General features: G+C 42.7%; 1 protein-coding gene and 1 long non-coding RNA gene across 2 annotated transcripts; both read left to right on the forward strand.

Annotated features, from left to right (window-relative positions):
* Positions 1-921: 921 nt before the first annotated feature.
* On the forward strand, positions 922-2,354 carry LOC311115579 (uncharacterized protein; the record flags this gene model as incomplete). The annotated part of the gene is made up of 3 exons (XM_084190737.1): positions 922-1,623; positions 2,055-2,222; positions 2,304-2,354. Exons 1-3 carry the CDS (start codon positions 1,114-1,116, stop codon positions 2,352-2,354), a joined length of 729 nt encoding a protein of 242 aa, XP_084046863.1. The 5' UTR covers positions 922-1,113.
* A 510-nt stretch (positions 2,355-2,864) lies between these two features.
* On the forward strand, positions 2,865-5,662 carry LOC311115576. The gene is made up of 2 exons (XR_014611287.1): positions 2,865-3,700; positions 4,614-5,662. It is a non-coding gene; the product is annotated as an uncharacterized lncRNA (long non-coding RNA).
* Positions 5,663-22,515: the final 16,853 nt, after the last annotated feature.

A 22,515-nucleotide genomic window follows, 5' to 3' on the forward strand; every position in this document is an offset into this window, starting at 1 on the left:
CTCAGTGCCTCCGGATTCTTCAAACCTCACCAGCAGACATCAAATGTATCTTCTGTACTGGTATCAATGCTTCCAAATGTTGCCAAGACATACATTGAACAAATAACAGCAAGCAATGTTATTTACAGCACATCAAAGGTCTGCATTGATGGAACTGATTATGATGTAGGAATGTTTTTGTCCGTGGGACAAGAGGGAGGACTGCCTAATTACTGTAGAATTGAACAGGTTCTCCTGGTTAACAGTAGTGTTGTCTTTCTTTGCCAAGAGCACACATCACATTACGAACTTTTCCCAAACAATCTGGCTGTTCACACCCCATCAGAGCTAAATGACAAAACACCTCTCTGCGCTTACAACATAGATGGAAGATTGCTCTTGACACCCAAACGTTTCATATTATTACACTGAAGATTTGTTGAACCAGGTAAACGGATAACTGCAACATTCTCTTGGAGCTGTGCGGACCAGTGGATACATGAATAAACTGCCCCACTACAGCAGCTGGCTTTCCATACATCCCATCGTTCAAGTGGTGTCCCAGTGTTTTTGTGGACCAGTGGGTATGTGGACATGTATATGTTGTGTGTGTCACCTTCGCTCTCCATGAAAATTAACATGTTTTTGTCTTTTAGGAATCAAAAGATGGCTGCTGCCCAGAAGCATGTACTGCGTGTGTATGTTGCACGAGACACCGCCCTGAAACTTACTCTACTTGAGCGACCAAAGTCAGTGGAGGAGCTGAAAGAAATAATGCAAGAGAGGTTCAAGCCGAGACTGGATGGGGACTTTAGCCTGCACTATGAGGATCCGGACTTTGATGGTGATCTTTGTCTTCTTGTGGACATTCAGGAGTTACCAGAGAAGGGCACATTGAGAGTCGTCAGACCTGAAGGTGACACCTCATCTACTGCATCTACTGCATCTTCTGACACAGACATTCTCCCACATGTACCTGCGTTACAGCGCCAGAAGAGTTGGCCTGATCACTTTGTTGTTCCTGGTTTTGGTTATGAAATGGAGCATATACTAGAAGAAGGAAATCGCGTTTATGAAGAATCAGGAAAATTGCTGAAGTTAAAGAGGTCACAGAAGAGTGAAATCCTTTAAAAAATGGCAGAAACGATCTACAGTTTTAAACCATACACACATGAAAAGGAATTGGCAATGGCTGCTCAAGCTTTGATTAGAGCTCATCCATGTCTCAGAATGACGGCTGGTGAAGACGGGGAGTTGGGATGGAAACGTCACATAGGGTACAAGGTTGCGTCTTACCGTAACAATCTGGCCAAAGCTGGGGTTGCAGAAGTAGCCATCAACACAGGGAGGCGGAGCCGAAACAACCCTGACAATGATCACCCCCATCAAAACATAAAGAAAGCTCGAAAAGCTGAGGTCAACTACATCATCAACCTACCGAAGGATCAAACCCCAGCCACTCTGGAAACAATGAGAGAAGAAATCATACATGAAGTCGAAAAGACTGAGAGAAACCAATTAGTCATAGGCAAGCTCATGAACACAACCTATGCCCTTCGTCGCCAAGAAATCGTTGGAGCTCTTGTAGCTCCACGGGTGAGAGACGTCGTGGACAGATGGCCAGCCCTACTTATGGAGTCACAGGTAAAAAAAACTTTTATTTTACTGTTCTCCCTGTTGAGAGCAATTAATCAACATGACTCTTTAGCATGCCCACTTTGAACATGATTGATTTTTCTATATTTAAATGACTATTTACATTTTCAAAAGATTCACCAAAAAGCAAATGGCAGATGTAAAAGTTGACACATCAAGCTGTGACATATTTTTGCCATTCACAGTAAACAAAGTATACAGAGGTTTATTATTTTAATTTCCTTTTAGATAACATTATACAGCCTGATTTAAATTAAAGAATGACAATTAACTTTCTATTTTGACCTTGGTTCTGACTCATCCCTAATAGAATTGACCTTTGTTTTGCTACCTGCCAACTGAAAACTTCTTAAAATACATTCACAATTCTGTTCCTTATTCATCTTTGTACATTTCTGTGTAATTCTGTCCATGTACAGGTGTTTGCAGAGTTCCACCGAATCAACAACGTTAACCTGCGCAATCAATTCTACAAGGAGCTGGACAGACACACGCCTAAACTCATCACCTTGTTCAGAGACAAGGGCACCAAGACTGGCAAGATAGCGGAGGAGCTAGCCAAGCTCATGAGGATTTATGAGCTTCAGGTGAATTTTTTAACTTTGCATGATTCAGAAACAAACAACTGTTTGAAGCCATGGTGTGAATTGCCTCGACTGTGCCCCAAGGTTAAAGTGATGGTTCGGAGTAATTTCACCCTAGGGTCATTTGCACCATGACCTCGAGCCAAACACCCCCCCAGAAACTTTTTTCACCTGGGTCGAACATTGGGAGAGTTAGGGTAGAGTAGCGTTATCAGCTGAATAGCTTAGCGCAGGGGCTAATGGATCCGAAGTGTCTCTTAACATTACCCCACTAATAATGCCCGAAATGATACCAAACGTCTACAGTAGTACAAATAGGTTATGCACTCATAAAACGATGGATTGTAAAGTTTGTAAGTACACCAGAAGTTTATGTAAATAACACTTGCCTGCTGGCTTCTGCTCTCTGTTGTTGTTGTTGCTGCTGTTACTACCGGGCAGTAAGAGTGCTTAGGGCCGTTTACAAATTACAACACCGAAAAGAGATGCAACAAATATTTATTAATTTAATGATTAAATAAGGTAATGTCTCCAAACTTACCTCAATTATAACTTGTCTCCTGCTAGTTATTCTAGAGCACTTACTTTAAAAATAAGTTAAATAAAAAAATATTTTTGTTGCATCTCTTTTCGGTGTTGTAATTTGTAGACGTCCCTAAGCACTCGTCTTACAGCAGCAACAACAACAGCAGAGAGCAGAAGCCAGCAGGCAAGTGTTATTTACATAAACTTCTGGTGTACTTACAAACTTTACAATCCATCGTTTTATGAGTGCAACCTATTTGTACTACTGTAGACGTTTGGTATCATTTCGGGCATTATTAGTGGGGTAATGTTAAGAGACGCTTCGGATCCATTAGCCCCTGCGCTAAGCTATTCAGCTGATAACGCTACTCTACGCTAACTCTCCCAATGTTCGACCCAGGTGAAAAAAGCTTCTGGGGGGGTGTTTGGCTCGAGGTCATGGTGCAAAGGACCCTAGGGTGAAATTACTCCCAACCATCAATTTAATTGATTATGCCATGAACGCAACATTGTCATCTCATCAGAGATATACGTCTTGACAAGATGTATTCTATCAGAAAGAGGTACCTTAAAAAGATACTTTGTCAGCTTCAATTTGAAGAAGTCCAAATAACTACTGTTTTCGTAAAATTTGATTTACAATTTTAACTTTTTTACTTTGTGAGTTATTAAAGTAATTACAATAGAAAGTTATTAATTTGAAAAATGTTTTACTGAAGAAATGATGACCCAAAATACTGAATCTACCATCTATAGCAATGACCACCATCAGAATATGGAGCTATTTAACACTTAGATTTTGAGAGTTTGCTCTGTATTTGTGTAATTATTATTGTAATGGATATTTTTTGTCCATGTAGGAACAACGTGATGTAAATATGAGACGGGCCCTCGTCCTTCGTGCACTTCCTGTGTACCTGCGTGAAGATGCCTCCAAGTTTTTCAGGACCTGTAATGTAAGTGTACTGGCCTCACTATCAATCCCTTTGCTTAGCTATTCAGTCAGCTTAAACATGACATCACTCAAAGAACTCTAGGAGAACCAGAGGGGCATTCCAGAAAGCAGGTTATGTGAAAACCATCAGTATAGCCAATTGTATTTTTTCCAACAACGTAATTTCAAAGTCCGTGTTTCTAGTTTGTCGCCGCATTGAGTATGAGATAAAATGTTTTTATATTTCATTTTCAGCCGATTTAAATAAAACAAAATAGCCTAAAATAAAACATTGAACAACATTCAACCACTTCCTTAAAGGCTAATATAAAATAAAGTGATAATTTCAAAATGAAAAGACGACTGCATCTGAAACTCTGTCAGTGATTTATATAACAGCCGCAGCCAGAAAATGTCTGCTTCCTGTTTTCTCCCGTTGCCATGGTGAATAACCGTATCGGAGCTCCATTGATGATGGCTTTTTACTAGTCGTCAGGCACAAGCTCAACTCCGAGTTAACGTACTCTGAGTCAACTTACCTAACTCAGATCAGCTGTTCTGTAACTGAAAACTCAGTTTCACTTCACAGGGTAAGTCAACTCTGAGTTCAGGGTTAGGCTCAGTTTGTTGAACCTCCTTTCTGGAATAGCCCCCAGAACCTGTTTATGAAGTTTCCTTGAGTTGTTATTCTGCAAACTGACATGTAGAAATTACATAAATGAAAAGGTAAGTATAAAGAATTCCACTAAACAAAAAGTATGCTTACAGGTAGGTGTGAAACTAACATAAAATAATAAGCATGTGTAAAGAAAATAGTTTAAACATGTAGCTTAGCTGCAGTCTAAGTGCAAAGTGACCGTAATGTCTAGACATCATTAGCATGATTTGTATCCTTGAGGGGCTGAACTCATTTTTGTATTATTTGTGTTTTATAGTCAGCAGATGGTCCAGACCTCACTGACACTCCGGTGGCTCTCCTGACAGTTGTCACTGATGATACTACTGATGCGGCCCTCTTCAGCCCTGAGAGCATCTGTATTGTCGTGGAAGATGAAATACTTGTGAGTGGTCCCACAAACCTGGCTGACTCATTTATCCTGCTCTTTGGGTATGTCTATGCACTAGACCTACAGTACCCAAAGAATCTCGAGCTTACATTCACATTTATCCAAAAAGTTGTGATGTGTCTTGAGGACAACAAACCACTGAAAGGGCGTCTACTGACACTGAAGAATGATTTGTTCAATGAGTGAATCACTCAGAATTGACTATTTGTTGAGCTGAGTATTGAGGATGTTTTTTGTTTTTTTTCCCTCTTTACAAATGTAATAATTTGCCTCTTCTACCTCATGTTTAATATGTTACACTGTTTGCCTCTACTACCTCAGATTTAATACATTGATTGTTAATAGATAAATATCACAACATTGACGTATTGCCAAGCCCAAGTTTTTGCACTGTAGTTGTGGGAAACGACTGTTGAATTCATGCACTATACATGTTTAATGTTGTGTGACCTAATGCTTACCTTGATGTTGCCAGTTGAAGTACGGCACAGTAGAAACCAGTACTTTTATTTGAATGTTTTATTTAAAAAAAGTTAGTTGCAGCCTTCAAGGTACAGTAAGTGCCAAAACGTTTTAAATGGCTCCACATTCTAATAGTTGTTATTGCTGTTGAGGATGGATTATAATTAGAATCTTATTGAATTTTAACATGAAGCCTTTGTGAGTTTTTATCATAATGTTTACTGAATAATGTGATATGGAGACCGAAAATACTGAATCTACCCTCTGTAGCAATGACCACTATCAGAATATGGAACTATTAACACTTAATGTACTTTAAAACACATTTTGTTTTTATGGAGTCATTTCCTTTTTTGTTTTAATTTATGACAAGCACTTTGTTTTGACTGAGCTCCTTTTGATTCGTGCCTTTTTAAAAGCACATTGTGTTGAATAAAAAAAAAGTTAAATTGTCACTGTGGTGTCACTTTCATGTTTTCTAACATTATTCGCTGATTATAATTGTGTAATGGACCGACATCAGTATTTCAGTTTAGAATTAATTTTGATTGCATTTCCCACATTATGAGTTGAAGAATATTGAAAATTTTGAGTGTATTTCACACATTATGAGTTGAAGAATATTTAATATTTTGAGTGTATTTCCCACATTTATGAGTTGAAGAATATTGAAAGTTTTGAGTGTATTTCCCACATTATATGAGTTGAAAAATATTGAAAATTTTGAGTGTATTTCCCACATTATATGAGTTGAAAAATATTGAAAATTTTGAGTGTATTTCCCACATTATATGAGTTGAAAAATATTGAAAATTTTAAGTGAATTAATCCATAATTATAAGTTGAGGAATATCAATATTTATAATATAACATTGAGATAATTTAAGGCAACTGTAAATATAATTTTTATTTTATGTAAACTTAAAACATTTAAAAACATCACTAAAATATTTTTGTGTAATCTGTTACAAAATAATTTTTGAGTTATGTGAACTTATTAGGGTTTACAGTGTGTGCTATGTGCAGGCAGCTAGTATAATTATTGTTTGTGAAGTAAGTATGGTGATTATTATTAAGGTTCTGGTCGTCTGAGATACCAACAAGTAGGCTATACAATATCAAGACATATGTATTTTTCTATTAGTGTATTTGAGTTTGTTCTGTCGTTTCTGGATGATTAAATTGAAATTGCATCCAACTTTATATGGCTTGTTTTAGATATAGTGATATTTGAGAATTGATTTCATTTCAAATAACTGAAAGTGAGAGGTTGTAATCTGAATAAAGGGGGGAAATGCCATTTATTGAACGTGGTGAGACAGTCTTACACATTTCTAGAGAACCAGTTCGGATTTAAGTATAACTTTTGTATGACTGAAGCTTTTAGTGGTAGGTCCAAGCTTAAAATATTTAATCAATTCTGTCCTCTCTATTGATATTCATTTTATAAATAGGCCCGTTTAATTTTGTCTGGCTTGCTGTTCCAAATCAAATGGAATATTTATTTTTCATATCAATTAAAAAACTGTTCGCTAGGTGTAGGCAAGACCGTAAACTGGGATAATACTATAGAGTTAATCAGTGTAATGTGAGGCTTCTTGTTTGCACGGGCAATGTCTCCGGCCAACTCCAGGATCTCAGCAGTCAGGCACTCGAGCACGGCAGCCAGGTAGACTGGTGCGACAGCGCCCACACGCTCGGCATAGTTGCCTTTGCGCATCAGCCTGGGCATCTCGTAATCCATCTTGATTTAAATGTTCATGTAAAATGTGTTCCCATCATTGAAAGAATGTCTGTGTTTGTGTGTGATTTTTTTATTCCAGGAAGATGAAGGGGGTGATGTCCTGCAGGACCTAGCAAAACATGCAAGGAAAATCGTTGTGTAATAACCTGGGATATTTACGTTAATGATTATGTTTACCAATAGATGACAGTATTGACTCAATACGGGGTTTGCTTTCCGCTATCCGTAGCCGTTCAAATGTCTGACATATAACCGTGCTCGAGAAAGCCACAGGTAGCGTAATGTATTTCAGCAGATTTCGTGCGTTTCTGTGTGAAAAGACACGAATTTATGTGCTACTTAATTCGTGCGAAAAGACACCAATTTAACCAGTAAGCTACACACAACAACCATAAACGGATAGCCTATTTTTCTTTATTATAGTTGTGAATATACAGAAATGTTGTCTTTATTTAATAATGTTTCAAACATTGTAGTTGTATGCCTATGTACTGTTTGAGATTTTCTGAACATAATTTGTGAGAAAATACACACATTTACGTGGGAAAAATTGTTTTATTACATTTTAGTCATTTAGCAGATGCTCTTATCCAGAGCGACGTACAGCAGCATTTAGGATTAAGTGCCTTGCTTAAGGGCACATCGACAGATTTTTCACCTAGTTGGCCCGGGGACTAGAACCAGCGACCTTTCGGTTACTGGCACAACGCTCTTACCCACTAACCTACCTGCCACCCTTATTAATGTTAACGCTGTTTTCTATGCTTGATTTCGATTAATACTTTGGGATACTGGTGCACTTTTGGTCAGAAAGGCCCCTTTTCCGTGTAGGCAACAGTACACGATTTTCTTCATAATGCATTTCATATTTCGTAGAGTCTAAATTACACAATTTTCTTCATTATTCATTTAATACATGTTAAAGAGGTTAATGTAAAAATAATGAAATATGTCGGCTTTCACTTATGGCACTTCCAAGGCCTTTCTATTGTGGTTATGTCAATCATATATTATATACTTAGGCTATTGTAACGCGTTCAACCAGTTAGCAAGTCAGAAATGTCCGTTTCCTAGTACCGACTAGCACTTGAATGCTGTATTATGCCAACTTCACATTCTCGTGGAAAATGGGAAGTTGTAACTCCCACATGATTGTGTTCAAGTGGTTTTGAAGTCGGAACAATTCTTAAACCAATAAGATTGGCAACAACATTTTCACTATTTCTCACTTGTAATTCCTACTTGGAGGGTCATTCAAGTGAAACTTCCCAGTCGGAACTAGGTATTTCCGATAACTCTGATAGCACCCTGAACACGACATTAATATGTGTGATCGACAACAGTAGGGTCTGGGTCCCGGCGTGTCCAGTCCCCATACCCATTCCATAGGAGTGAGTGTCAGTAGTCTACTATATGTCCGTGCTATGTGAAGTAAGTATGGTGATTATTATTAAGGTTCTGGTCGTCTGAGATACCAACAAGTAAGGCTATACAACATACAATATCAATAAATATATATTTTCTCCTATTAGTGTATTTGAGTTTGTTCTGTCGTTTCTGGATGATTTAATTGAAATTGCAACCAACTTTCTATGGCTTGTTTTAGATATAGTGATATTTGAGAGATTATTTCATTTCAAATAACTGAAAGTGAGAGGTTGTAATTTGAATAAAGGGGGGAAATGCCATTACTGAACATGTGGTGATTAGAACAAAAGATTTTACTCTTGACTTTGGCGAATATTATCGCGCGGCAGTGTCCTAATGCCTGCGCGCAGTGGACTATTGGCATCGTTCGCCATAGCAGGCTGGCATTAGATTAGAACATAAGATTCCACTCTTGACTTCAGCGACTATTATTGCGCATAAAGGGCCGGCAGTGTACTTTGGCGCGCACATTGTGCTTTGCCTGCGCGCAGTGTGCAGTTGCATCCGCGCAGTGTACTATTGGCCTCGTTTGCCATAGCAGGCTAGCATTAAATTATAACACAAGATTTCACTCTTGACTTCAGCGACTATTATTGCGCATAAAGGGCCGGCAGTGTACTTTTGCGCGCACATTGTGCTTTTGCCTGCGCGCAGTGTGCAGTTGCATCCGCGCAGTGTACTATTGGCCTCCTTTGCCATAGCAGGCTAGCATTAAATTATAACACAAGATTTCACTCTTGACTATGGCGACTATTATTGCGTGTAAAGGCCAGCAGTGATCTATTGTTTTGGGCGCGCAGTGTATTATTGCGGGCGCACGCAAAGTGTATTGTTTTTTGGCGTACAGTGTGTTTTATGGGCGCGCAGTGTATTGTTTTGGGTGCGCAGTGTACTGTTTTGGGTGCGCGGTCAAAAAAAAAGAGAAGCAAAGCATCCCTTCCGATAGCCGACAGAGGAGGCCTCCGTAACGGGCCAATCGGGGTGGTGGGGAGATGGTGTCCAATCAGCAGATGCCACTGCCGGCTTTATACATTTCACATGGGCATTTCGAGGCTATACTCCGACTGTCTAAGAATGAAGCTAGCGCCATGGCCAGAACCAAGCAAACCGCTCCCAAATCCACCCGTGGCAAAGCCTACAGGATGCAGCTCGTCGCCAAGGCTGCGCGCAAAGTCAACATGTAAGGAAAATCGTTGTGTACGAACCTGGGATATTTACGTTAAGGATTATGTTTACCAATCGATGACAGTATTGACTCAATACGGGGTTTGCTTTCCGCTATCCGTCGCCGTTTAAATGTCTGACATATAACCGTGCTCGAGAAAACCAAAGGTAGCATAATGTATTTCATCAGATTTCGTGCGTTTCTGTGTGAAAAGACACGAATTTATGTGCTACTTAATTCGTGCGAAAAGACAGCAATTTAACACACAACAACCATAAACGGATAGCCTATTTTTCTTTATTTTCTTTATAATGGCTAATTAAACGTTATGAATATACAGAAATGTTGTCTTTATTTAATAATGTTTCAAACATTGTAGTTGTATGCCTATGTACTGTTTGAGATTTTCTGAACATCATTTGTGAGAAAATACACACATTTACGTGCAACTTAATTCGTGGGAAAAATTGTTTTATTAATGCTAATGCTGTTTTCTATGCTTGATTTCGATTAATACTTTGGGACACTGGTGCACTTTTGGTCAGAAAGCCCCCTTTTCCGTGTAGGCAACAGTACACGATTTTCTTCATAATGCATTTCATATTTCGTAGAGTCTAAATTACACAATTTTCTTAATTATTCATTTAATACATGTTAAAGAGGTTAATGTAAAAATAATGAAATATGTCGGCTTTCACTTATGGCACTTCCGAGGCCTTTCTATTGTGGTTATGTCAATCATATTATATACTTAGGCTATTGTAACGCGTTCAACCAGTTAGCAAGTCAGAAATGTCCGTTTCCTAGTACCGACTAGCACTTGAATGCTGTATTATGCCAACTTCACATTCTCGTGGAAAATGGGAAGTTGTAACTCCCACATGATTGTGTTCAAGTGGTTTTGAAGTCGGAACAATTCTTAAACCAATAAGATTGGCAACAACATTTTCACTATTTCTCACTTGTAATTCCTACTTGGAGGGTCATTCAAGTGAAACTTCCCAGTCGGAACTAGGTATTTCCGATAACTCTGATAGCACCCTGAACACGACATTAATATGTGTGATCGACAACAGTAGGGTCTGGGTCCCGGCGTGTCCAGTCCCCATACCCATTCCATAGGAGTGAGTGTCAGTAGTCTACTATATGTCCGTGCTATGTGAAGTAAGTATGGTGATTATTATTAAGGTTCTGGTCGTCTGAGATACCAACAAGTAAGGCTATACAACATACAATATCAATAAATATATATTTTCTCCTATTAGTGTATTTGAGTTTGTTCTGTCGTTTCTGGATGATTTAATTGAAATTGCAACCAACTTTCTATGGCTTGTTTTAGATATAGTGATATTTGAGAGATTATTTCATTTCAAATAACTGAAAGTGAGAGGTTGTAATTTGAATAAAGGGGGGAAATGCCATTACTGAACATGTGGTGATTAGAACAAAAGATTTTACTCTTGACTTTGGCGAATATTATCGCGCGGCAGTGTCCTAATGCCTGCGCGCAGTGGATTATTGGCATCGTTCGCCATAGCAGGCTGGCATTAGATTAGAACATAAGATTTCACTCTTGACTTCAGCGACTATTATTGCGCATAAAGGGCCGGGAGTGTACTTTTGCGCGCACATTGTGCTTTTGCCTGCGCGCAGTGTGCAGTTGCATCCGCGCAGTGTACTATTGGCCTCGTTTGCCATAGCAGGCTAGCATTAAATTATAACACAAGATTTCACTCTTGACTTCAGCGACTATTATTGCGCATAAAGGGCCGGCAGTGTACTTTTGCGCGCACATTGTGCTTTTGCCTGCGCGCAGTGTGCAGTTGCATCCGCGCAGTTTACTATTGGCCTCGTTTGCCATAGCAGGCTAGCATTAAATTATAACACAAGATTTCACTCTTGACTATGGCGACTATTATTGCGTGTAAAGGCAGTGATCTATTGTTTTGGGCGCGCAGTGTATTATTGCGAGCGCACGCAAAGTGTATTGTTTTTTGGTGTACAGTGTGTTTTATGGGCGCGCAGTTTATTGTTTTGGGTGCGCAGTGTACTGTTTTGGGTGCGCGGTCAAAAAAAGAGAGAAGCAAAGCATCCCTTCCGATAGCCGACAGAGGAGGCCTCCGTAACGGGCCAATCGGGGTGGTGGGGAGATGGTGTCCAATCAGCAGATGCCACTGCCGGCTTTATACATTTCACATGGGCATTTCGAGGCTATACTCCGACTGTCTAAGAAGGAAGCTAGCGCCATGGCCAGAACCAAGCAAACCGCTCGCAAATCCACCCGTGGCAAAGCCTACAGGATACAGCTCGCCGCCAAGGCTGCGCGCAGGAGAGCCTCCCCGTTACAGGCCCGGCACCGTGTCTCAGAGAGATCCGTCGTTACCAAAGCTCCACTGAGCTGCTCATCCGCAATGTGCCCTTCCAGTGCCTGGGGAGAAAAATCGCCCTGTTCTTCAAGACCGACCTGCGCTTCCAGAGCTCCGCCGTGATGGTCCTGCAGGAGGCCAGCGAGGCTTACCTGGTCGGTCTGTTTGAGGACACCAAACTGTGTGCCATCCACGCAAAGAGGGTGCATATCGTGCCCTAGGACATCGAGCTGGCCCACCTTATTTGCAGAGAGCGCGCGTAAATTATGAACTGATCTCCAAAATCCCACCTCAATATTTCCATCAAAAAGGCATAATTGATCTATTTATACGTGGTCCTCTGTAGCTCAATTGGTAGAGCATGGCGCTTGTAACGCCAGGGTAGTGGGTTCCATCCGTGGGACCACCCATACGTAAACATGTATGCGCACATGACTGTAAATCGCTTTGGATAAAAGCGTCTGCTAAATGGCATATTATTATTATATACGCGCACGTCTACATTTCCAACCACTTCGCCGGGAAAGAGCGACGCTACCGGCTACGGAAGAGACACCAACGGCCGGGTGAGTCCATTCAAAGCTACGTGGCTAATCTGAGGGATTTGGCTAGCTCTTGTAACTACGGGACACTTCAGGACGAGATCATCAGGGATCAGTTGATAGAGGGGACGTTATGTGAAAAGACATGGGAGAAACTGCTTTTGGAATCGGATAATTTACAACTAGATGGAGCTATTAAAATAGCACTCCAGGTTGAAGCGGCGTTGGAATGCTCTTCAATGCTAACAGACAGCTCTGCAGCATACACTCGGCCCCCAGCCATTCTCACACAGCAGCTTCAGCCCGAGCAGGCGCACTACAACGATCACGCGCTGCGCACGCCCTCCCACGTCGATAGCTGCATGGACACAGACACCGGCATGCCCGTGCAGCAGGCACACAGACAAACCAACAGAAGTAGCTGTGGCAACTGTGGGGCTAGCTCTCACAATTCAAGGGCTTCAAACTGCCCAGCCCGTGGGAAAATATGCAAGAACTGTTCAAAATACAATCACTTTGCGAAAGTGAGTGTGTCGTTCGGCCCCTGCTACTAGCTCGAAGTTGTCGATCATCCAAGTGTCAGACTGGGTCCGAGCCCGACGGCCTCAGCAGTACAACAAAATGCCCTCATTCTGGTCGGACCCCTTGCAGGTCAGTCGACAACTGGGGCCCGCCATATTTCATGATGAGCAATGGATCACGCTGGCACGCCAGCCGCCTCAGAAAAGTCCCTGCCCCTCGAGGAACACAAAGGCACACAAAATAGACATGCAGGCCAGAGACGCCACCGGATGGACCTCCTCCACCACTACCACCCGAGCCCCAGCCTCTGTGGGCTCCCCAAGGGCCAGATCCACAAGCGGTGGCGGATGAAGAAAGGCCTATGCGGGCACGAACTCACCCTGCTTATCTGGGGGACTACTTAACCTCTTTTCATTCTTAGGCTCCGTTAGGTGTCTTAGTCAACCTCCAGGTTAATGGACTGAACTGGCTAGTTTGGAGAGTCCATCCGTTTAAGGGTTAATGTTTATTTCTTACAGGTATCACTCTAGGTTCTTGCCCTATGGACATTTTATATATGGTACCAGTCCCTGGTTTTGGAAAGGGGGGGGAATGTTATGTATGGTACGACGTGCTGTACGTCGTACTGTACGTTGTTATGGTTTACGATAGTGTGCTGCTTTACGGATGAATGGGTTGTCAGAATGTGTGGCACATGTCATTAAACGACAGAGTGATGTACAATGTGAAACTGTGCAGATGTCCGTTCTTCTACAGCTAGGCTAGATATAACAAATATGACTCAAGTAAAAGTAGTCATCCAAATAATTACTTGAGTAAGAGTAAAAAAGTACTTGGTGAAAAAACTACTCAAGTACTGAGTAACTGTTGAGTTACTTGAGTTTATTTTCTAACACAAGGCAACAATCAGACAGACAAAAATACAAAATAATCATCTTTAGGCAAATTATAGTTCATCCAACAATAAATAAATTAAAATGAATTACAAAATAGCTGAAATTAAAATAATTCCGGTAAATTCAAGTACTTATCAAATAAAATAATAATAATAAAAAAATAAGCACAAGTAACACACATTTCCAAACCTTTATACTTTTTTTACCAGGCAGAACTAGAATGAGGCAGCCCATAAACTCTCATAAACTGTGTATGTGTGTGTCTCCACAGTGACAGAACAACAGAAGGAAACACAAACATTTCATACCAGGTATGCTGAACAGAAAACTGCACACCAGAAGGAAGCGGTCAACATAAAATAATCAATAGGTGTTGATTAGGCCTACTCGGTACCTTTGTATTGCATGGCAAGCAACAGCCCTTTTTCTGTGTGCCTAGAAATTAATACTCTGATCTGTGATTAGGCCACACTGCACATCTCACTGAGCAGAGGAAAAGAGCAGCAATACACATCAACTGAAAAAGCACCAGTCCATGATAGATGGCCAAATAAAACAATATTGCAGGCCTAGTATCCCAGAACACAAATTAAGCTGAATGCATGTTCTCTAAAAGGCATCAGAGGAGAGTGATGTAGTTGTAGATGGGGCATTATGTTTACTTCCAGCTCCAATATCTAACAAGAAAAGTCAGTAAAAAAAAAGTCACACTTGTCCCCACCCCCCCAAGATAAGCAGCATAAAGCATGTATGATGTGTCTTTACAATGGAGTTATACATTAATAGCTCTGTGCTCTCTAGCACAACCATTACACAGTTAAGGGGATTACACGCTTTGCTCAAAAGCAGCTGAGAGAGGAGCAGCTTCCCCCATCTAGACTGCCACAGGCAGACAACAGATTTGGCAATATTCTAACCTTTAGGCTGACACTGGCCCTTTGACTGGTTGACTTCAGTCAACACTCCAGGAACTCTTTGGCACAGTAACATGAAAACCCTTTTATATTGAAGGCCCCACTGGGAGTTTGTGTGTGTGTGTCAAAACATGCAGAAACAAACTATTTCACCAAAGAATCGCTCAGTGATGTCACTATTAAGCTTCAACAGTAGCTGGCTCTCAAGGTTCTTGCTGTGAAGCTGTGATCGTTTAGCAGTGAACAGGAGTCCTGCATGACTGAAAAGTCTCTCACAGGCTGCAGATGCAGGAAGACCTGTGTTGACTTTGAGTGACAGCTTCTTGATGCGAGGAAAGGTGTGGAGTAGATCCATACCTGCAGGGGACAGACATGAAAGGTACCTCTCCAGCTCTCCTACTTGTGATTTTCCCAACTCCATGGATGCAAAGAAGTCGTCTTCATCAGAGAGGCCGCTGTTTGCGCTGGTGACATCATCCAAGTCGGTGTTGAGGTGATTTCTGATGTAGTCAAGGCCTGTGGGTTTTAGGGCAAGATAAATCGTTTTTCAAACGAATTAAGTCTGCACATTATTCTTACCCTTCTACTGTATAGGCTGTCAAGCTGCTAATGTTTGACATTAAAAGCTACCTGAGCTTCTAACTATATTGCCACCCTGTGGTTTGTCACTGACACACTATAATCCTAAATTACAGTAATATTATACAGAGTTATATAGGTCAATGTCTACTGGTTCACATTTGAATTGATAAACAATTATATTTACCAGCATTCAAGATGTTCTCCTCTGTGGTCCAGGATGTTCTGAATCTTGGTAGGAGTATTGCTGCTGCAATCAGCTCAGGCTCTTTCATGACGTCTCCAAAACGTTTCTGGATCCCTTGCTGCAGGGCGTGAACAAGAGGTGTACACATTTTGCAAGTTGACTCCAACCTCTTCAGCTTGTCCCGCAACTGGTAAGGTGTTGGCAGCAGGAGGCCCATATGCACAGATGATTCCCCTTGGAGGATATTAAGGACCATGGCAACAGGCTTCATCACAGCAGCATACTCGACCAAAAACCCAATTTCAGCTGGATTGAACCTATAAAAGATGTAACGATAAAACAATTACTTATAGCTATTTCTGGTACAATGTGTTTATTATGCATTGTACATGTTAAATGCACAAATAAATAAAAATAAAATAAATTAGTTAAATTATTTCATTCAAGTCATCCACAATTGTCACACCACCATGCAAAGAAAACTTAGTTACTTGAGACAAGTGGAATCACCCATTAATCAGCAAGGCTTATTTATTTCTATTATTCTTTTAAAACAAAATATACATTTTGTCAACTTACATCTTTATCTTTAATGCTGTGCAGACATTGCGAATTGCTTGTTCTCCTTGCTCTCGGTGAATGCGCACAATCCTTTCTACAGCGAGGAACAGGGAGCTCCAGCGTGTCTGATTGGGTCGGAGAAACAGCAGCTTGCATTCACGTTCCACTGTTTACATTTACATTTACATTTTAGTCATTTAGCAGACGCTCTTATCCAGAGCGACTTACAGGAGCAATTAGGGTTAAGTGCCTTGCTCAAGGGCACATTTACGTCATTTAGCAGACGCTCTTATCCAGAGCGACTACAAATTGATGCATTCACCCTATAGCCAATGTGATAACCACTTTACAATTATATATATATATATTTTTTAATTGTAATTTTCTTTTATTTATTTATTTTAAAAAAAAAAATTTGGGGGGGGGGTACTTACTTTATCCTATCCCAGGTGTTCCTTAAAGAGGTGGGGTTTCAAATGTCTCCGGAAGGTGGTGAGTGACTCCGCTGTCCTGGCGTCGTGAGGGAGCTTGTTCCACCATTGGGGTGCCAGAGCAGCGAACAGCTTTGACTGGGCTGAGCGGGAACTATGCTTCCGCAGAGGAAGGGGAGCCAGCAGGCCAGAGGTGGATGAAGGCAATGCCCTCGCCTGGGTGTAGGGACTGATCAGAGCCTGAAGGTACGGAGGTGCCGTTCCCCTCACTGCTCCATAGGCAAGCACCATGGTCTTGTAACGGATGCGAGCTTCAACTGGAAGCCAGTGGAGTGTGCGGAGGAGGGGGGTGACGTGAGAGAACTTGGGAAGGTTGAACACCAGACGGGCTGCGGCATTCTGGATGAGTTGTAGGGGTTTAATGGCACAGGCAGGGAGCCCAGCCAACAGCGAGTTGCAGTAATCCAGACGGGAGATGACAAGTGCCTGGATTAGGACCTGTGCCGCTTCCTGTGTAAGGCAGGGTCGTACTCTCCGAATGTTGTAGAGCATGAACCTGCAGGATCGGGTCACCGCCTTGATGTTGGCGGAGAACGACAGGGTGTTGTCCAGGGTCACGCCAAGGCTCTTCGCACTCTGGGAGGAGGACACAACGGAGTTGTCAACCGTGATGGCGAGATCATGGAACGGGCAGTCCTTCCCCGGGAGGAAGAGCAGCTCCGTCTTGCCAGGGTTCAGCTTGAGGTGGTGATCCGTCATCCATACTGATATGTCGGCCAGACATGCAGAGATGCGATTCGCCACCTGGTTATCAGAAGGGGGAAAGGAGAAGATTAGTTGTGTATCGTCAGCGTAGCAATGATAGGAGAGGCCATGTGAGGATATGACAGAGCCAAGTGACTTGGTGTATAGGGAGAAAAGGAGAGGGCCTAGAACTGAGCCCTGGGGGACACCAGTGGTGAGAGCACGTGGTGCGGAGACAGCTTCTCGCCACGCCACTTGGTAGGAGCGACCGGTCAGGTAGGACGCAATCCAGGAGTGAGCCGCGCCGGAGATGCCCAGCTCGGAGAGGGTGGAGAGGAGGATCTGATGGTTCACTGTATCAAAGGCAGCAGACAGGTCTAGAAGGACAAGAGCAGAGGAGAGAGAGTTAGCTTTAGCAGTGCGGAGAGCCTACGTGACACAGAGAAGAGCAGTCTCAGTTGAATGACCAGTCCTGAAACCTGACTGGTTTGGATCAAGAAGGTCATTCTGAGAGAGATAGCAAGAGAGTTGGCTAAAGACGGCACGCTCAATAGTTTTGGAAAGAAAAGAAAGAAGGGATACTGGTCTGTAGTTGTTGACATCAGTGGGATCGAGTGTTGGTTTTTTGAGAAGGGGTGCAACTCTCGCTCTCTTGAAGACGGAAGGGACATGGCCAGCGGTCAAGGATGAGTTGATCAGCGAGGTGAGGTAGGGGAGAAGGTCACCGGAGATGGTCTGGAGAAGAGAGGAGGGGATGGGGTCAAGCGGGCAGGTTGTTGGGCGGCCTGCAGTCACTAGTCGCAAGATTATATCTGGAGAAAGAGGGGAGAAAGAAGTCAAAGCATAGGGTAGGGCAGTGTGAGCAGGACCAGCAGTGTCATTAGACTTAACAAACGAGGATCGGATGTCGTCAACCTTCTTTTCAAAGTGGTTGACAAAGTCATCCACAGAGAGGGAGGAGGGGGGGGGGGGGGGGGGGGGATTCATCAGTGAGGAGAATGCGGCAAAGAGCTTCATAGGGTTAGAGGCAGATGCTTGGAATTTAGAGTGGTAGAAAGTGGCCTTAGCAGCAGAAACAGATGAAGAAAATGTAGAGAGGAGGGAGTGAAAAGATGCCAGGTCGGCAGGGAGTTTAGTTTTCTTCCATTTCCGCTCAGCTGCCCGGAGCTCTGTTCTGTGAGCTCGCAATGAGTCATCAAGCCACAGAGCTGGAGGGGAGGACCGAGCCGGCCGGGAGGATAGGGGACACAGGGAGTCAAAGGATGCAGAAAGGGAGGAGTGGAGGGTTGAGGAGGCAGAATCAGGAGATTGGAGGGAGAAGGATTGAGCAGAGGGAAGAGATGATAGGATGGAAGAGGAGAGAGTAGTGGGAGAGAGAGAGCGAAGGTTGCGGCGGCGCGTTACCATCTGTGTAGGGGCAGAGTGAGTAGTGTTGGAGGAGAGCGAGAGAGAAAAGGATACAAAGTAGTGGTCGGAGACATGGAGGGGAGTTGCAGTGAGATTAGTAGAAGAGCAACATCTAGTAAAGATGAAGTCAAGCGTATTGCCTGCCTTGTGAGTGGGGGGGGATGGTGAGAGGGTGAGGTCAAAAGAGGAGAGGAGTGGAAAGAAGGAGGCAGAGAGAAATGAGTCAAATGTAGACGTGGGGAGGTTGAAATCCCCCAAAACTGTGAAGGGTGAGCCATCCTCAGGAAAGGAACTTATCAAGGCGTCAAGCTCATTGATGAACTCTCCAAGGGAACCTGGAGGGCGATAGATGACAAGGATATTAAGCTTAAATGGGCTAGTGACTGTGACAGCGTGGAATTCAAATGAGGAGATAGACACATGGGTTAGGGGAAAAATTGAGAATGACCACTTGGGAGAGATGAGGATTCCTGTGCCACCACCCCTCTGACCAGATGCTCTCGGGGTATGCGAGAACACATGGTCAGACGAGGAGAGAGCAGTAGGAGTAGCAGTGTTTTCAGTGGTAATCCATGTTTCCGTCAGTGCCAGGAAGTCGAGGGACTGGAGGGTAGCATAGGCTGGGATGAAGTCAGCCTTGTTGGCGGCAGAACGGCAGTTCCAGAGGCTGCCTGAGACCTGGAACTCCAGGTGTGTGGTGCGTGCAGGGACCACCAGGTTAGAGAGGCAGCAGCCACGCGGTGTGAGGCGTTTGTGTAGCCTGTGCGGAGAGGAGAGAACAGGGATAGGCAGAGGCAGAGGCATAGTTGACAGGCTGCAGCAGATGGCTACAATAATGCAGAGGAGATCGAATAAAATGAACTAAACATCAGGGAAAGGAGAGAGCAGGCCTCCCTCACCAAAAAAAAAATAATATATATATATATATAACTCTCCCAACTTCCACCTCAGAAATTATAATTGTTTCACTGAACCACCCGAGTAAAACTCTCACAACTTCCACTTTAGAAATTAGAATTGTTGTAAACTACAGCAGACTGTTATCAGACTGGTTGACCTGCTGGTTTTATTCCAAAGAGCATGACACTTTGCAAAATCAGACCGAGACAGCCTCTTGTAGATTTCGTTTGCAGCTCCTCCTGCAGCAGTGGCATCAACTGTGGATATAAGATTGAGGAGATGGCATGTACACTTTTGGTGCCTTGGAAGTTGGTACTCAAGGCCTGTGTTGTCATCCAGAATAGCAGACACATCTTGACACTCCACCTCTGACTCACTCTGATCTTCTGTTGCATCATCAAGGGTGGAGTCACTCTTCTTGTACATTGATGGCTTCCTCCTTTTTCTCCTCACCATATAATAAAAAAAACTTCAGGAAGTTTGAGCCACTGTCTGTTGTCGCCATGGTCAATTTTTCCCTGATGTGGTACTCAGAATGTATTTCCTCTAATGCAGCAGCACGGACATCAAACGTGTGCGAGCCTTTGACAGGTCTACAAGCCAATGCAGCGGAGTGTCTCTCCAGTGAGGTGTTGTCTATCCAGTGACAGGTGACACCTAAGTAGCTACGTTGTCTGGCAGACCAGCAGTCTGTTGTGGTAGCAACATAGTTCACAGCACTCAGCTTTTTGATGATTATGCTCTTCTTGTGTTTTGCAGCTTCTTGTAATCTTGTGCATAACGTTTTCCTTGTCATTACTGTTTGAGGTTGCAAGGTTTCTATCAAAGTCTTGAAGGATGGCGTCTCAACCACAGAAAATGGTTGGTTGGCCTCACATACAAAATTTAGCACCAGCTTGTCAAGCGTTGCTTGTGTTACCCGTCCTGGGGCAGCGAAGGCTGTGATTTTTGCATTTTTCACAAGAGTATCACTGGAAGAGGAGGACTTACGCTTTCTGTGGTTCTCTAGTAAGTCTGTGTACTTTGCCAGTTTGTTGGGGAGAACCCTCTGTGGATAAAAAAAAAACTGTAATTTTCATCATACATGTCAACTATGACAGACAAATTGAGAATTTTGTTTGCAGAAAATCACATTGTAGGATTTTTTATGAATTTATTTGCAAATGATGGTGGGAAATAAGTATTTGGTCACCTACAAACAAGCAAGATTTCTGGCTCTCACAGACCTGTGACTTCTTCTTTAAGAGGCTCCCCTGTCCTCCACTCGTTACCTGTATTAATGGCACCTGTTTGAACTTGTTATCAGTATAAAAGTCACCTGTCCACAACCTCAAACAGTCACACTCCAAACTCCACTATGGCCAAGACCAAAGAGCTGTCAAAGGAACCAGAAACAAAATTGTAGACCTGCACCAGGCTGGGAAGACTGAATCTGCAATAAGTAAGCAGCTTGGTTTGAAGAAATCAACTGTGGGAGCAATTATTATGAAATGGAAGACATACAAGACCACTGATAATCTCCCTCGATCTGGGGCTCCACACAAGATCTCACCCCGTGGGGTCAAACTGATCACAAGAACGGTGAGCAAAAATCCCAGAACCACACGGGGGGACCTAGTGAATGACCTGCAGAGAGTTGGGACCAAAGTAACAAAGCCTACCATCAGTAACACACTACGCCGCCGGGGACTGCAGTGCCAGACGTTTCCCCCTGCTTAAGCCAGTACATGTCCAGGCCCGTCTGAAGTTTGCTAGAGTGCATTTGGATGATCCAGAAGAGGATTGGGAGAATGTCATATGGTCAGATGAAACCAAAATATAACTTTTTGGTAAAAACTCAACTTGTAGTGTTTGGAGGACAAAGAATGCTGAGTTGCAACCAAAGAACACCATACCTATTGTGAAGCATGGGGGTGGAAACATCATGCTTTGGGGCTGTTTTTCTGCAAAGGGACCAGGACGACAGATCAGTGTAAAGGAAAGAATGAATGGGGCCATGTATTGTGAGATTTTGATTGAAAACCTCCTTCCATCAGCAAGGGCATTGAAGATGAAACGTGGCTGGGTCTTTCAGCATGACAATGATCCCAAACACACCGCCCGGGCAACAAAGGAGTGGCTTCGTAAGAAGCATTTCAAGGTCCTGGAGTGGCCTAGCCAGTCTCCAGATCTCAACCCCATAGAAAATCTTTGGAGGGAGTTGAAAGTCCGTGTTGCCCAGCGACAGCCCCAAAACATCACTGCTCTAGAGGAGATCTGCATGGAGGAATGGGCCAAAATACCAGCAACAGTGTGTGAAAACCTTGTGAAGACTTACAGAAAACATTTGACCTGTGTCATTGCCAACAGAGTGTATATAACAAAGTATTGAGTAACTTTTGTTATTGACCAAATACTTATTTTCCACCATAATTTGCAAATAAATTCATTAAAAATCCTACAATGTGATTTTCTGGAATTTTTTTCTTCTCATTTTCTCTGTCATAGTTGACCTATGATGAAAATTACAGGCCTCTCATCTTTTTAAGTGGGAGAACTTGCACAGTTGGTGGCTGACTAAATACTTTTTTCCCCCACTGTGTGTATGTATATATATATATATATATATATACACACACACACACACACACACACACAGTATCTCACAAAAGTGAGTACACCCCTCACATTTTTGTAAATATTTGAGTATATCTTTTCATGCGACATCACTGAAGAAATGACACTTTGCTACAATGTAAAGTATTGAGTGTACAGCTTGTATAACAGTGTAAATTTGCTGTCCCCTCAAAATAACACAACACACAGCCATTAATGTCTAAATCGCTGGCAACAAAAGTGAGTACACCCCTAAGTGAAAATGTCCAAATTGGGCCCAAAGTGTCAATATTTTGTGTGGCCACCATCATTTTCCAGCACTGCCTT

This window comes from Coregonus lavaretus (genome assembly GCF_964263955.1).
Source record: "Coregonus lavaretus genome assembly, contig: HAP1_SCAFFOLD_294, whole genome shotgun sequence".
NCBI lineage: Eukaryota > Metazoa > Chordata > Actinopteri > Salmoniformes > Salmonidae > Coregonus > Coregonus lavaretus.